The sequence below is a fragment of the Heliangelus exortis genome, chromosome 1, assembly GCF_036169615.1.
Source record: "Heliangelus exortis chromosome 1, bHelExo1.hap1, whole genome shotgun sequence".
Classification (NCBI taxonomy): Eukaryota; Metazoa; Chordata; class Aves; order Apodiformes; family Trochilidae; genus Heliangelus; species Heliangelus exortis.
This window is the reverse complement of record NC_092422.1, coordinates 57,450,444-57,467,769: the sequence shown is the minus strand read 5'-3', so window position 1 is coordinate 57,467,769 and position 17,326 is coordinate 57,450,444. Positions and strand designations below refer to the sequence as shown.

Below are 17,326 nucleotides of genomic sequence, written 5' to 3'. Positions count from 1 at the left end.
TGAGGCGCGTCCCGGATGGGGACGGGGAGGGGGTCCCATTCTGCGTGGGCACGGCGGCGGTGGGAGTGCGAGGCAACCCCGGGGACAGACAAACTCCCCCGGCTGGGAGCATCTGTGTGCCGGCACATCGGGAGGCCCCGGTACATGGCCTGATGGTCCGCGCAAAGGGCACGGTAATTTTTACTGTTCCGGCCCCAGGAAGAGCAGGTCCCCCAGACAGAGACCCAGTAGTGGGGTGGGAAGTGTTAAGAACGTGTGCCTGTTTTTTGCTGGGCAGGGCGAGTTGTTTCAAGTCGTATCGGCATGAGGATGCTTTTAAGGTTAACACAGAAAAGCATCTATTTTTAAATATCTGGAGGACGATGTAGCTCTTCTCATACTAACACTGGCTTTCTATGTTTATGATTATTTTCTGTGTCTATTTTCTATGTTTAGAAAGAACAACCAACAGAACAGCGTTGTGTTTTCTTCGTAGGTTGTTAGGATAATTGCAGTAACAAACCAGCTCCATTGTAAGTAACTTGAAAAATAACCCAAATGCTTTAAATACACCAGAGAAGCTTGTGGCCAGTTGTTTTAGAACAACACACCTGATGGGAACACATGCAGGGTGCCTGCAGGGTGCCTGTGAAGCTGAGGGGTGCTGCAGCAGCTCAGTTGCTCTTGAGCTTCTGTCTCCTGATACTTGAAATAGCAACATGCATTGGGCTCCTTGAAAGAACACGGGTTTAATAGGTAATTGCCATCTGTGTCAAGATTGGATGCTGTATATTTGAGTAATTCCCTTTTAATGTATGGTATTCCGCAGCTTCTGCTCTGGTCTCAACTTTTTTCAGAAATCTGTGTTACATTTTGCTCAGTGTTGAGCTGTTGTAGTACTGCACAACTTCCACTTCTTTCTTTAGAGGGGTGTTTCAAAGATTTCAAATGCCAATGATGTAAAAATACTTTTGGCAAACACCTTTTAAATGCTGCTGTGCCATTATGAGTATGTAGTGATGGTTTTTTCCTCATTGTTTTAGTCCAGTTTTACCAGAAGACAAGCTTAGCTTTCTACTGGTGATACAAAGATCAAGTAAGAGATATCTTGAATTATTTTCTTTGTACTTGGTACCTTCAGGCAAACTTTTAATGTTTACAAAAAAAGTCATAGCAATTTGTGTATTTAAATATATTGTAATACAGGCTATGTTACAGTTTTCCTTGAAAGAATTACAGTTTAAAATGATAGCTGGAGACCAACTGCATACAAAGATGCTAACACCTTTTTTTAATTCCGTCAGTGAGTCTGGGTTCTCTGGATGGGGTGTAACAGGGGATGGAATTGCAGAAGGTCTCCCTCCCCTAGGAGATAACTGATCAGTACTGTAAAACCATATATATGTATATTTAAGTTTACTGATTTTCTCTTTTAGAGTTTGTATGGATGCTTCTTGAGACTGCTGAGCAAAAGACAGTATCTAATACTACAAAGAGCAGAATGGAAGTGGGGGAACAGCATCCGCAGTGTCTTTCTAGCTCCCTTCAGTGTTTTTCCTTTCTGGATGTATATATGATGCTTTTATAACTTAATGTTTCACTAATCAAACATTGTACTGAGGAAGGAGAGGTATGGACAACTCCTTGCAGCAACCTGGGGATGTGTAGTAGAGTGTCTTGTACTATCTTGTACTCTGTCTGTTTTTCTCTTTGCTAGAGCAGATACCAAGGGTTATAGTGGATCTAGACTAGGATGTAGGCAGAGAAATTTTGCTTTTTGGTCTTTCATCTCTCTGTTGCTTTTGAATGTCTTTTTTTGTTGGTGGTTCTCCTTGTTCTCCTGCCTTCAGGGTTTTTCAATTAAAAGAGGGAGTATGAAAGCCCTGTTCACTCTGCCTGGTCTCTTAGCATCTCTTTTTATCCTATGTCTAAGCTAACAATTTGAAGCTTTTCTGATATGGTGATATGTCTGTGCCACCTGGGTCTGACCTTTTCACTTGCAGATTTAAGAAAGAATAGTTAGGGCCGAATATTGCCTCTGGAGCTGTGGATCATGCAGATAGCACTCTTTCTGCTGCCTCTTTAGTGCCTTCACATGTTGTTCCTTGTAGCACTGTTCTGTGGCTCAGTGTCTGTGCTGAAGACCTTCCTGTCTGTCTTCTGATCAGTTAAACCATCCAGTGTGTGAGGAGTTCCCTGTGCCTTCCCAGTGTCTTGTTGCTCATCTGATTTGTTCAGGATGGTGGAGCACTCTTGATTTGCCTTTTTTTTCTTTTTTTTTTTTTTTTTAGGTTTTTTTAGGGTTTTTTTTTAATTGTTTTGTTTTGTTTTCCCAGTAACTAGGTCTGACTGTAAAGCTTCCACAGGCACACCTGAAAGGCATGCTGCAGATGGGGGGGTCTAGAGGCCAGGAAAATCATGGGGAAAAAGTATGAAGTCAAATGGAGTGATGGCTGTTGCTACAGTACCACTTTTGTAAAATGCCATTGTATTGCAGCACTCTTGCAACATATTATCATTAGAATTCCTTTTTTTTCCCCTTCTTTCTACATTTGATTATTGGCAGGCACAACAAATGCAGCAGGTGATAATACAGAAACGTGTGATGGAAATGAGCTTGAGATCCTTCAGAAGAATTTGAAAATTTTTTTCCCTTCCTCCGTCCTTTCCATAAGGCTATGTTACTTTTCCAAGTAATCCATCTTTCTCTGGTGTTTTGTGTTTCCAGACTTCAGAATGGGTGCTCTGTGTACCTTGATATAATATCCAAAGCTTATGCTATATGAGGAAAAAATCAGACTGGCAGATAATGCCATCTTTTCCCTCAGTTCCAAAACTGGCCTTGGTTATGCTGATGTGAGCTGCAGCATGACTGGCATCCAGGTTCTTGGCTGAATACTCTGAAATAAGAGTAAACCCAAGCACAAGAGGAGATTTAATTCAGACCCTTGTGCCTGCTCTGCCAACCCCCTGAGTGGGAGGGGGTTCTTTTTTAATTTTCAGTCCTGAAGTGTTAAGGACCCCCTGCCTTCTGAAGGGTCAGATCTGCTTGGGCTCTTGCAGTGTTTATTCCACTAATTCAATTAGGAGATCATAGGAGAGGAAACAGTGCAAAATCTGTGTCTGCTCTGGGAACCAAGACTTCAGGGCTGTTAAATCTAATATCAAGCATTTGACGCCGGCATTGTTTCTTGGAATGGGTTCCAAAGATCTATTAAATATTCTTATGGAATCATGTCCCCCCATCAGATGAACTCTCAGTGAGCTGGTATTCATTAAAAAACTATCCCCCTGGCAGCATGTGCCACCTTTCAAAAATCATTTTCCATCACGGGTGTAATACAGACCATGACCAACAGGAAGTATTTTTTCTTCATCAAGATACTACACATCTTTAAATCTGAACCCTAATGCCACCAGGCCCCTGCCACTACAGAGAAGTAAAAATCCATTTCCAGTATTTGTTTGAACTTATTTGCTCAGACAGCTGTGGAGCTGCAGTTTGTGTGGTGCTGAGGGTCAAATGGGAAACTGTAGATCTGCAAGTCTCCTTTTGGACTCTGTTTCCTCCAAAGCCAGTGCAGGCTGAACAGACAGAGAGCCTCTGGTCACCATCTAGAATTTCCCTTAAAAAAAAGCCTGGGCTTTACTCCAAGTGTGTTTTGAGAACGGAGTGGAGCAGCAGAAGAGACTATCACAGCCTTGTATAGCTTGTAGGTACATCAGTTTATCAGTGTTAAACACTCTGTTTTGTGCTGTAGAGCCTGAATAATTTTGAGAATTTATTCACAAGTGTATGTAGAACAAAGTAGCCCCCAGAGCCTCCCATCTTTGCTATCAGAAAAAGTCTGTGTTGATATATAAATGGAATGGTTTCTTGGTAGCTATAGTTGTTACTCAGCCCCAAGCAAAGTTAATTTGAACTTTATTTCCACCTTATTCTTTTTGCCCCCTGGCATTTGAAAACATGTTAAAATATATGAGGCCTGAGGGATGTTTCTCATGAATATCTGATCTATGTGTCTGTGCTGCTTGCTTGGAGAGAGTCTCCTGGTTCACATGCAGCTTCTGACAGAGTTTGGTGCTTGAATAAAAAGGTGCAACAAAAGCAAACTCTCAGAAAATTTGATGTAATGTGTCATTAATGCCAGAAGAGGGTAGGCCAGTTCAAGAGAAATTTGCTTGACTTTTCTGCAGGCAGTAACTGGCTTTGGAAAAGCACTTTGTACACTTAAGATCTTTTCAGTGCAGGTTTTGGGGTATTTAGATTGTCCCTGTGGCTGTTAGTGCTGTTTCTTGTTTTCGTTTAAGTTTATTCTTACTACTATATCTTTAAAAGGTTTTATTTTTTTTTCTTTTCTCTTCCAGCTCCTATGTTAAGTTTGATATAATTCGGAGGATAATGACTAGTTTTTTTGGAATTGAAGTTATCATGGTGATGGGGATCACAGACATAGATGACAAGATAATAAAAAGAGCCAATGAGGTAGGTGTTTGCTGCAACCTCCGACCCAAATTCTTGCTATTTTGGATGGCTACTTACATAGGAAAATCAAGCCGTGTTTGGGTTTTTTGGTTTTTTTTTTTTGTGAGTTTTGTTTGTTTGAATTAGTACATGATAAATGTAGATATTTCTAGTCCCTTAGCATGGCTGTAATGGGGTTGGGAGTCTGGAGAGCTGGGTGTTGAAGGCCGTGTAGAGGTAAATGGGTGCAGAGGTGTCTGAGGGGGGGAGGTGAGGAGGGGCTCACTGCATCTCCCTTGGCTGGGGTCCCCTTGCCCTTGTCTGGAAGGCCAGCAGGGAGCAGAAAGCTGGGATGAATCCTCAGTATCTTATCCCCAAACTTAGGAAGCTTCTGGCTCTGTTGGGGAGAAGCCTTGGGTGCCCTCGGTGGTTAGAGGTGGTATATACAGCTTTGTCACACGTGAGGCTGAGGGTGGTTCCTGAAAGGTGCCGAGCACCATCTAGCTGCAATGTCAGCTTAGAGAGCTTTGTCAGCCTTGTCACCTACATGAGAGTTGACACTGAGCACAGGGGGTAGCCCTTTGTCAGACTGGGGCTATGAGTGGTTCTCGGTTGTGTTTTAATCAGACTCAATTTGGGATCCTGAAACACTAAGAATATATTCTGTATTTTGAATTTTTTTTGGTTTTAGAATTTGTAACTCATGTCTTCTGGACATGCAGATGCAAGCTTTAAGCTAGTTTCTTGAAGCCAGAGACAGCTGTCACTTTCATTTAATCTTTAAATAAACAGTTACTATTTCAGTTAAATATAGGACACCGCATTCAAATTACTATTATCACTCCACTCCTGTAGAAATATGTGTTCCCTTAGTTCATTTATATGCAGTTTTCTAAGGCAGTAGGCCATCTTTACAAAAATTTAAAAATCCAGCCATCCAAACCCCCAGGCATTTAGTATTTTTGTGTGCATTTTAAATTTTTTCCATATTATCAGAGCATTATGGAGATTTTGTGTTTGAGAAGAGGGGATGTGACATGATGTTTTAGAAGAATGTGTGTTCATTTACTGCATTCTTTCTTTCTGCGAAGTAATCTTTTTGTAGCCTTTTTTGGTGACTTTTTGAGAAGCTTGCTCTCTTCTGTGTATTTTGTTTGAATGGCTGAGGCTGCCTCCTCTGTAGCCTGATCTTGTTAGGACCTCTGTACCTGAAGCAATACAGGGGCAGGATTAACTAAGCTTGTTCTCTATCCTTTCATGAGATTCATATAGAGAAAGCTTGAAAGTTGGGCATCCAGTCCATGATGAGCATGCTGCATCCCCACAGTGGTCCTTTGAGACAGAGATGAGTCTCTGTGTTTTGAACATCTGTCTGGACAGGAGAAATTTCCACATCTTCCTCCTGTGGACATCTTTGTCCCTCTGCTGATCAAAGAGATGATTTGTCTAGGGAGATGAGTCCCATTTCTGGGGCCAGGAAGAGCACTCTCTGGTCTGTAGGCAGAAGCATGCCTTTGGTTCTCAGTGCTGAAGATCTTCCTTATTTAATTGCTGGATGAGCATCTGGTCTGTCATCACCAGAACTCCTTCCATGTCCCGGAACTTGTCAAAATAATGATACCTAACTGTGCTCTGAAAATCAGGCCCCTTAAGGAATCTCCACTAATGCACTGGAAGAGATGAAACAGGATTTATTTTATTACCTGCAAGCTGGAGAGGCTGGCAGTATGTTGTCTCCCCCCTGGCAGGTTCTCCTCAGGGAAGCCTGCATTTGAAACACTTGTATCCTGCCTTTGCTTGCTAGAGCAGCTTTTGCCATCGTGCATCTTTCAAGCCCTCTTCTGAATATTTTAGAACAAGCAGCTTGTCATGTACAAGTTGTCTCCTTCCTTTTTGGGCTGTGCTTTCTCGTTACTTCTGCAAGAATCCCTGTTCTTGTCCATCATCCCATGAATGAGAGATGTGGAGAAGGTGGCTGAGAAGCGCTGCACTTGGCAAGGTGTGGGGCTGACTTTCAGCTCATTTCCCCTGATTGTACTGTAACTATGATCAGCTGAAATAGCTTATTTTTCTTAATCACTGAAAATTAATATCCTGTCTCATCCTGCGAGTCTCTGATCTGTCTTTCTGACATGTAGGTGGTACTGGTGTCCCCTGCCAATAGTTGAATGAATTTCACATCCTGTGTACTGTAGTAAATCTTGTTACTGGAAATGGAAGACCCTTTTAAGAGGAAAATAACGAGGAAGGGAAGGAGTTTTTTATTTTAATCTTTGGTTGCATTCTCTTAAAAGATATGTATTAGTATTTTGGCAACTCAGAACCATAAATGAAATAGTCCTTTAATGTTATTTATAACTTATATCTCCTCATGAATGTGAGATTAATAAGCCTGGCTCTTTACCTTAGGGGCTCTGTAAGTCTTCCAGACTATTAGCTGTCTGATAAAAGATTGCAATATTCTATATTACTACTTTGATTTATGATTTACTAATCTGCTTCTCTCTTTTTCAGATGAATATCTCGCCGGTAGCTCTCGCTCGTATTTATGAAGAAGACTTTAAACAAGATATGGCTGCCTTGAAGGTACAGATACTTGAGCTTCTAAATTTAAGAGTATTTTAAAGCAATTTAAGAATATTTTAGAGCAATTATTTTGTTAAGGAATCTGATTTTGACAGTTTGATCTGAAAAAATAAATTGATTTCTTGTGTTACGAAGTGTTGCTTGGAAACTGAGTACTGATTGAGTTTTTAATTTTCTTGGAAAGATATTGAACACCTTTTGAGTAAGGAAATTGGGGCAGAAGCAAACCCTGGCTTTGGAATGAACAGGCTGAATTTCTTCAAGAGCACAAATTACTTTCCCCATGCAACAAAGCCTTGGTTCACAGATAATACATGTGTATTATAATGTGGAATTAGGCTGATCTAAAGCATAGGAAACATCAAATACTCTTTCACTGACTTCAGGTGACTTTGCTTCTTGTCCAGAAAATACTTGCCAGAAGCGGAGGGGTAAGCCACTGGGAAAAATTAGTGGATTTTTTTTTTTACCACCCCTCATTTTTTTTGTGTGTATTATCTTGAATGATGCTTATGACCTTTAAATGACACTTGCAACATTTTTTCTTATTATTATTTTGAGGTACAATGTAGAGGAATGTTCTTTGAAGTTTGTTTCCTTAGAGTGAAGGGATCTGCCAGCAGTGTCTTTCATAAAGGCTTATGACATGTTACCCTTTCTTTGTTTTAGGTCCTTCCTCCTACAGTATATATGAGGGTGACTGATAATATTCCTCAGATAATTTCCTTTATAAAAACAATAATTGCTTGTGGACAAGCTTATGCAACCTCACAAGGTAAGACTTACAGCAAGACCACTCCTTGTTCAGCACATGAACGGGAAATGAATGCTTTTGGTAATCCTGTTTTGGGACCAGATGAGACACCCTGTGCCAGGCTTTTCTTCTCTTGATTAACAGTCAGGGTGTGAGCAACTCGTTTGTGGTGACATGAGTTAGCAGAACAACTCCTACTCAATTTCTTAGTTAAATGAAGCTCATTACTTAATATAATTATTTACTGTAATGAACTGCTATCTAAGCTCCTCTGGGGAAGTCCTGGCCTGGCTTCTACAAGTGAGCTGAGAGAGTCTAAACAGGAGTTGGGTATCTGCTGTGTGGTGTAAAAGATGTGCCTGCAAAACACAGTGTGTGGACCTTTTTTTAGCAGAGCTGGTGGTTGTAGAAGCATTTGAGCACATAATAACTGGAGTAGGCTACATTTCAGAGAAGGGATTGCTGATTGTGCACTGGCAGGGAAAACCTGGAGAGATACCCAGAACAGAGTTTTCTAGTGTGCAGAATGAGCAGAATGTCATGAAGTTACTGAGAAGCTGGTAACCTAGAGACATCTGCTACTACCTCTGCGATATTTCTGGATTTCTAAATCAGAATTTCAAATGGGAGTTAAAGGGCATTTTGTTTTGCTTTCAGGGAATTGTTATCTCCTCATGACGAATGTAATCCATCTTTGCTATAAAACTAAGCATTTCTTTTCTATTAGGCAATGTTTATTTTGATGTTAAGTCTTGGGGGAAAAGATACGGAGTATTAACTACTATTTATCCTGATACCCAAGATGAAGCAGGTAAGTGCATGGCACCAACTTGTTTGTATTAATGCATCGTTTGAACTCGTGATGTATGTAGGCCCAAACTTTGATTCAACAGTCCGAAACAGGTTTACCATCTGTTGAGTATAGCCAGCTTTTTGATCAGTTAACACCTTTTTTTTTAAAAATATTTTTTTTATTTAGACACGCACTGTTGACAGTGCAAGAGGAAACCTGGTGGTTTCTTTTAATACTTGATACACTTTATACCTTTGTTCTGGTACCCTTGAACAGGTGCAATTCTTAATTTTATTTAAATACTTGGGAGTGGTACATACAAACTTTATAGTGAGGTGGTGGTCTCATCCATTGCAGTAGCCAGCAGTGAAAGAGTCAAGGGTAAATACAGGGAAATGCCATCTACCATGTTATTATTTGGGCAAGAGCACCCTTCTGATACCTGAATGAAATGAATTTGCTTCTTTTATTACTTACTACTGAGCTACTGCTAAGCATCCTATTTGTGTAAGGGTGAGTAATCTCTTTACAGGCTGTAGTAGAGCAAGCCTATACCCTTGGCTATTTGGTTTTTTGATGCATTTGTCCAGCTGTTGAGCAGGATTTCTGAGCCACACTGTAGTTTTTGAAAGTTGGGTCTGACCAGGTCTTAGTGTTGGAGAATTTGGTGCTGGTCTCCCACATCCTTTGCACACTGGAATTCAATATATCATTTATTAAAAAAAAAAAAATCTGTTTGCAATTACTGCGAATGTCTGGCAGGCTGATGCTCAGACAAATTGCAGCCAGAAACTTCCTTCAGCTCCACTCTGGAGTTGTTTCAGCATTACAACTCACAGAGGGGATGTGTTGTGTCATCAGTTATTTAGAGGTAATTACTGACTGCAGGGGCAGCCAACAGCCTCCTGGGCTGTGTTAGGAAGAGCACTGCTAGCAGGGCAAGGGAGGTGATCCCTCCTCTCTGCTCAGCACTGCTGAGATGTGCCTGGAGTGCTTGGTTGAGTGTTGGGCTTCCCAGTATGAGAGACACGGATATGCTGGAGAGAGCCCAGCAAAGGGCCACAAATACACTGGAGGTACTGGAGCATCTTTCATATGAGGAAAGGCTGAGGGTGCTGGGCCTGCTGAGCCTGGAGAAGGGAAGGCTCAAGGGCGTCTTACCCATATGTAATAATACCTCATGGGGAGAGTAAAGAAGAGACAGGCTCCTCTCAGGGGTGTCTGGTTACAGGACAAGAGGCAATGTGCTCAACTTGAAACGCAAGAAATTCCACTTACACCTTATAAAAACCTTTTTTTACTGTGAGGGTGGTTAACACGTTAAGGCAAAAGAGGGATGGAGTGAACAGATACTGGTCAGCCAGAGCTTGGCAATCTAGTGAAAGAGTCAAGATGAAGATTCAGTGGATAAATCTAGGGCTATATCTTGCCAATTTTAAATGATGAAGCACGTGTAATGGATTTTTGTAATGTGCTTCCCTTAATATTACATCACATTCCCAATAAAGACTGTGTATAATATCAATAAAGTACAAATGGAATGGCTCAAGAAAAATTACCATCTAATAGGTCTCCAAAAATAGCTGTGGATCACTGTAAAATGTGTTGATGCTGGACTGCTCCGGGGATTGGTTCAAACCCAGTTGTACACTGTGGTTTTGTTAGCAGTCTGAAATAAGTAGAGGAAAGAAATAAATGTCAACTGCTGATAAAACAGGTGGGTGGTGGTAATTAAAGGGAACTTAAAGTGGTGCAAGATGCTTGCCATGCTGGATCCCTTCTGGCGAAATCAGTGTATTGTTCTACATCAGTCAAATGCTTGGTCTTGTATTTGTCAGTAAAAAAAATGCAAAGTCCAGAACCCCATTCTGGAAGTCTTGCTGGGGAGTGGTGTGTATCCCACTGGGGCTTAGGAGCCAGCAGAGATGACCTGTCCTCTGCAGAACTGTGGCAAGAAGGGCTACATCTTTGGCTGTGTGGCCAAGGAAGCAACAAATACAGCTGAGGAGACCTTTGTAGAGAAACCGTTGGTGAAAATGCTACTAAAAAGTTTCTACTGTACAAGAATAGGTTTGATTCTCATCTCCATGTTTTTGGTTTTATAGAATCTCAATATGGAGTTCTGTCTAGAGAAAAAAATCATGGTGATTTTTGTTTCGTTTTGTTTTAATTTTGGTTTGGGTTGGTTTTATTACCTTTTCTGTTACAGTACGGTCTGTTTGTCCTGGGGAGCTGGCTGATAAGTAGCTAAATGAATTATGTAAAAACAGAGAAGGCGAAAAGGATTAAAAGGATAGGATGTAATAAAGAATCCTGAATCCATCTTTTTTGCCTGCAGAAATTTAATTCAGCATATTTTTTTTCGAATGCTTGCTTGAGAAACTGGAAGCCCTGTATAAGTTGCAGGAAAAGAAGTTGGGCAAAAGAGATTAAATTCAGAGCAGTTAACTAAATGCACATTTCCACTTGCTTTCATTTGCTCATTTTTCTCCTGTGAGACATATCCCATTAACAAATCACTTATTCTTGGCAGCTGATACTGATAAACGACATAGTAAAGATTTTGCCTTGTGGAAGGCTGCCAAACCACAAGAGCTGTGTTGGACCTCTCCCTGGGGAAAAGGAAGACCTGGATGGCACATAGAGTGTTCCACAATATCAAGGTGAGATTTCCTGGATTTTAAATCTAGCGCTGATTTTTGTTTTTAAGTTACAGTACAGTAGCAGCAGTATTGAAAGTGGTTTTTATTTTTTTCAGATCAATAGAAAGCACCAGTTTAAATGTGAATATTTCATGCAATTTGGGATGTCATTTGTGGCCCAAATAAACTCTGCTCCACCTTAATGGTATAGCTCTCTTGCTATGTTTGGACACCTTCTCTTGACCAGACTTGGGTATTTAAAATGTCATGCAGGGTCATGCAGTTGAGTAGCAAGTCTTTTAACTGGAACTGAATAACCAAATTTTTACTGAAAGTTAAGTTTCTCTCATTTATTTTCCTTCTTTCCACTTCTTGCAGTCTCAATCTAGTTCAGGATATAGTGCTGTGCCAGGAAGACAGGCTATGGGACTCCATCTTGGCTCCAGCAAATGTGACATCTTGCTGGGTTTATCTTAACAGCAGTTGTGATGTTCATGTTAATCATCTAAGTGTCACCTAGCTTTCCTTAAAAGTCAGTCACAGTATTAAATATTCCTGATTTCTCTGTGGCAGTATGTTATGTGGGCACAATGCATATTGTGGTAAGCATCATTTTGCTTGTAGTTGGTTAAAATTAATTTGCTCTTAAGTTGGAGTTTCATTTTCTCTGTGGGAGAGTAGTATTTTGTCCCGCACTGTATTAATTTATGACTTTTTAATCTGTGTTTTGAAAAAAAGACTGCACTGGAAGATTGAGAGTGGTACTTAGTTTTGTATTAGTCTTTGATGTTTTTTGGAAGCTAATGTAAAATTATTTAGTTCTAATGCTCTTTAGCTTGAGAGTTTTCAACTCAGGTGAAAGCAGACAGAACAGGTGCTTTAGGTTTCACCTTCATATGCTTTGCCGGTGCTCCTGGGGTTGTTGGTCATTAATACCTGATTGTGAAAAGCTTTTACAAGGGTGATTTTCTGTCTCTAGTTTCAGCTCTGTGAAACAGTTCTTAAAGCAGCCAAAGTGCACAAAAACATGATGTATTTGAAATGCAGCCTGTGACAGAAGTGCACTCTAGTAAGAAGTGCCAGGCCATTACAAAACAGCCTATCTGCTGTTTATAGTCTGCATTTCTTTCTGTAAAAACTTATTTTACTGCAGCTAGATGAGGCTCCTGACAATATAAGAGCTGACAGAGTAAACGTAGTAATCTTGGACTGTGAAAAAGGAAGAGCTTTTTTTGGTAGGTTACCTGAAACATTTGGCAGTTCCAGTCTGCTTCCCAGGGCCTGTTTGAACCAATAGCTACTCACCCACCTCTTTTGCAAAAGGTCTTGAAGCACTGTGGGTAAGTTAGATGAAATAATTTTGAAAGGTCTTTGAAAGGTGTCCAGGGAAGGTGAGAATCCAGAGCTTCAGTGCAGCCCTGGAGGAAGGAGCCACCTGTGGTGTCTTGGGTCTGATCTCCTCTCTGAAGTTTCCTTTGCAGTGAGATGGGCTGCTCCTTCTGCCCCTGATCCCTCTCTCCCTTCTCATCAGTTCTCAGTGATTTTCTTGGGGGGAACAGCAAGTGGTCAGTGCTCCTCTGTAGATGGCACAAGGGAGGGAATGAGCTGGGGCCACTCCTGTAAACGAGCTCTGCTTGAGCTGCTTTTGGAGCAGACAGGAGGGATGTGAGCTTGGGAAGTGACAACAGCCAATCTTTCTTCTCTCTCCTCGTTTTCTTGTCTTTCTGTGCCCCAGCAATTTTTGCAGAGCCATTGCGAGCCAGGGTGTTTTGTCCCAAGAAGGGACAAAAAGGTCTAAGGAAGTGATTCTTCCCCTGTACTCAGCGCTGGTGAGGCCACACCTTGAGTCCTGTGTCCAGTTTTGGGCCCCTCAGTTCAGGAAGGAGATTGAGGTGCTGGAGCAGGTCCAAAGGAGGACAACAAGGCTGGGGAAGGGATCCATCACAAGTCCTGTGAGGAAGGGCTGAGGGAGCTGGAGCTGTTCAGCCTGGAGAAGAGGAGGCTCAGGGGAGACCTCATCACTCTCTACAACTCCCTGAAAGGAGGGGGTAGCCAGGGGGGGGTTGGTCTCTTTTCCCAGGCAACCCTCAGCAAGACAACAGGGCATGGTCTCAAGTTGTGCCAGGGGAGGTCTAGGCTGGATATTAGAAAGAATTTCTTTACTGAGAGGGTGATCAGACATTGGAATGGGCTGCCCAGGGAAGTGGTGGATTCTCCGTCCCTGGAGATATTTAAAAAGAAACTGGACGTGGCACTCAGTGCCATGGTCTGGTAACTGCAGCGGGAGTGGATCAAGGGTTGGACTTGATGATCTCTGAGGTCCCTTCCAACCCAGCCAATTTTATGATTCTATTAATATCTAGCCAAGTACTTGTTAATGTGACATATGGGAAGACTGTATGCACATATGTGTGGACCTTGCTGTTTATTTTCTGCTTATTTAGATATTGCTTCTTCCCCAGAAGGAGTGTCCCTTGTTTCTGATCAGTGCATGTTATTTTACCTCCCTGTGGTTAGTTAAGTGTTGTCTTAGGTTAACAGATTGGCAAAATGAAGTTACTAACTTCAGCAGTGTGACCCAGCATGGTGCAGCTGGCAGAGTGAAGCAGCCTTGGCTCCTGGTGTTTAACCAGAAGGAGTCCAGGTATGTCCCACTGCCACATGAACACCTTCCTTCCAGCCACCAGTGTTTGCAGAAAGACCTGTGTTGCTCCATGAGTGACCCACACAGATGCAGCTGGGATGAGAGGGATGGCCTTGGGAGATCAGAGGCATTCACACTTTTTTTTTTTTAAATTATAACAATACAGGACTAAATATTTTCTGTCATGACTGTGTACAGTATTGCCTGAATTCTTACAGAGAATTTACAAGATAAAGAATACTAAACCACATTTACATGTTTGGTGTGCAGATGAAGGCAGTGGTATGACACTGACACTGTAGCAGAACAAGGAAAGGAGATGTCCTGCTTGCTGTGGTCTAGGTTAGAAAAATAGTTACTTCTACTAAGAAGTTAGTTGCAAGAAGATACCAGTCCTGTACATACAAGTTCTGTTGCAGTTTTGGTATCCAAAATCTGTGTAAAGTCTTGTTTTAAAACTGTAGTCATTAAATTGTACCATGGGATTTGTTGTTTCATCTTATTCTTTTCTGCATTTATTTTACAAAAAGCTTTTGTTGTGTTCTACTTACCGATCAGGAAAATATTGTTACAGTGCAGTGTTTGGAAACCAGCTGGATATCCATACTGGTGGAATAGATCTTGCATTTCCTCATCATGAAAATGAAATTGCCCAGTGTGAGGTGTATCATCAGTGTGAACAATGGGGAAATTACTTTTTGCATTCTGGTAAGTAAAAATATTAATCACCTAAGAGACCTGTAGGAATTATTATTTCTTTTTTTTTAGGTTTGGCATTTATATAGTATAAAGTGTGAGGGGAACCTTCCAAGCAGATGGTCCTCTACAGTGACCAAGTTCCTGCCCTCGCTGAGTGAAGAAACATGAATGAGGGTGAATCTTGAAACTGTAGAACAAATGCCTTTATTAATGAAGCATTTACAGTGAAATATTCCTGAATTTCATCTGGGGAAATCTTCAGTAATAGCAGTATATGCATTGCGCATGTACTGTGTTCACTCCTAATTAAAAAAGTGAGAAGAGATTTTCCTGTAGATTCTCTTTCCCTTTCATTTGAGGTTCCTCAAAATTTGAGGGTATTCTTTGTGAAAAGCTTTATTTTTTTAATTATATTTTGGCTGTAACAGTCCTTCTGCAGGAAGAAGATGAAAATAGTTGATATTTTCTATATGTGTTTATGTAGTCCTCCCGAAGCCAGAAATTTCTGTGTTCTTAGGACAAGAACCTGGGTTATCTGAAGGCAGGGAATGAAGTTGTCGTATAGTTGATTGAAACATTTTAAAAGCCTTCAGAATAGAATAAACCAGTCTTGTTCTCCAACATCTCTCAGCACCAATTTCTTACAAGCTTAAAAAAACATTTCAGTAACATGCAGAATAAAATAGCTTGTGTTTGTAAATAAAGTGAAAGGCTTTTAATCATGTTAAGAAAAGACATTTGTACTTCTGGAAAACAAGAATGGAGAGAATGCTAAGATACATGAACTGATGAACCAACAAAACTCAAAATGTTGTGATCCCCAAGAGAAATGTCAGAGCTGGGATGTTTTGTGTGGTTTGAAATGTAGGAGAAGCCTTGCAGGCAGCTGGTCTGCTGCAGCACCCAACTATTGGATGTCCCATGTGTGCAATTCACTACCTGTAGCTGTTTAAATTCTCATGGAAAGCCTTTTTTTATCCACTGATAGCATTATGCCTAGTGATGGATATGAGAAACAAGATTCATGCTGAAGACCAAGTGAGTCAGATGCTTTGGTCTGCTCCAGTAAGGCATGGTCATTGGGGTTGCTGGTGGTTGGTGAGAATCAGCTCTGTGGCACCCATGGGCTACCCCTCAACTCTGCAGAAAAGTGGAGACATTGAGTCTCACCACTGTGGTCCCTTAACTCTCTTTAGTCCTCTGGACAAACTTCAGTTTGTCCCTGCTTTCCTATGGAGTGTGAGTGACTTGTTGGTGTAGCTCATAGATGTCACAAACCTTTCCTCTCCTCCCAGAAGTGACCTTGCTTGGCTGTGCCTGTCTAAACTGTACCAAAGTGTCATTTACTTGTTTGTTCTTCAGCAGATGCTGCTGCCTGGCATTATGTAGAGCTGCTGCTCGCTGCCTTTGTGTGACAGTGCTTCAGTGTCATTTGTGCTGTACATACAGTGCTTTCAATTACATCGTCTCATGGTACCAGCACTGTTCCTGTTGATGGAAATCTTGAAACTTTTCATCCTGTTGCAGTCATGGTGGTTCTGGATGGTCTCCAAAGAACTGAAGTGAACAGAAAGTCAGGTTCAAATCTGCAGTCTCTTCTTTACTGAACAGTACTTTGTGCAAGATGTTTTTTTGAACTCTTTGAGCTGCTTCCCTGAGTAAGAGATGTGAAGTTAAGCCTGTGCTATTCTCTTGGGCTTTTTCTTTTATACGTGTTTGTACTGTACAGAACAAATACTGAATTCTAGCTTCAGTTCCCAGTATAGAGCCTGGTGTAAAGCAATAGCAATTGTCCAGAGGCTGGTACATCCTCCAGGGTGTGCTTTGCTCCTGAAATGCTGGGGAATTCTGTGAGCTTCCAGTGAGATGTATTGGTTACTGCCAGGTGAAGCCTTCTGTCAAAAATCAGTGAATCTCATTTTTCAAGCTTGAAAATGAGTTTCATTGGAAATGAAACTATAGGGGTAATATTTTTTTGAATATAACTAAATAAAGAGGAGTCAATTTTTCTTAAAAAGGGAAGAAAAAAAGACTTAATTCCAAGGGGCAGTTTGTACACTGAGGTTCTCTGGGAGCTGACAGATTACATTCATTAAGTCAAAAAATGTTGCTGGAGGATGATACTGTGAATTATTTAGGACAGATGAATCAGCTTCAGGAACAATTTATTCTGGTAACAGACTTTGGAATTTTAGCAGGTTTAGAATTGGAGGAGCAATCCCCATTAGAAGAAGAAAATCCCTGCACTGGGGATAAATCTCCTCATAAGGACCTTATTTTTAGACTACTTGTACTCTGGGAAAAACGCCAATCCAAAGTTATGAAAATCCTTCTATTTTGTGATGCTTTAATGAAATCATCTTACATGCTGAAACTCTTGAAGGGGAATATTATTTCAAATTCAGATGTTACCTGTACCTTATTAGGAAAACACAATGAAACTATTTTAAGCTTGGCTGCCTGAAGTTAAGTAAGTCAATATTTAGGCACCTCTGCAAAAAAAAAAAAAAAAAAAAATTGTGCCCAGGCTCTTCCTCTTCTCCCAGAACTATTTGTCTGTGGGTTTTACTTGACTCAGAAGAGCTGCAGGTGGCCAGTGTTTCTGACAGCATGAATGTTCTTATTGAGGGCCCTGAATTTAACCATGGAGTATTGAAAATGGCCTCAACTGTTTGGCAGGACAAATGTGATGAAAATGAAATTTTGGGTCAATCATAGATTTCTGCTCTATCTGGTTCTGTATCCACAGATCTCTTGATTCCTT

The 17,326-nt window shown here is 41.0% G+C and overlaps 1 protein-coding gene across 27 annotated transcripts in view; it reads left to right on the top strand.

Moving 5' to 3' along the window:
* Window positions 1–17,326, top strand: part of CARS2 (cysteinyl-tRNA synthetase 2, mitochondrial) — a 38,912-nt gene that overhangs the window by 491 nt on the left and 21,095 nt on the right. For 14 of the 27 annotated variants that reach the window (XM_071743328.1, XM_071743275.1, XM_071743301.1 and 11 more), the window contains 6 exons: window positions 4,348–4,465; window positions 6,959–7,030; window positions 7,700–7,805; window positions 8,512–8,595; window positions 11,111–11,240; window positions 14,438–14,571. In XM_071743328.1, coding sequence (XP_071599429.1) covers window positions 4,348–4,465; window positions 6,959–7,030; window positions 7,700–7,805; window positions 8,512–8,595; window positions 11,111–11,240; window positions 14,438–14,571 — 644 coding nt within the window. The remainder of the gene's footprint in view (window positions 1–4,347; window positions 4,466–6,958; window positions 7,031–7,699; window positions 7,806–8,511; window positions 8,596–11,110; window positions 11,241–14,437; window positions 14,572–17,326) is intronic. The other 13 variants (XM_071743397.1, XM_071743419.1, XM_071743359.1 and 10 more) reach the window with 1 other exon arrangement.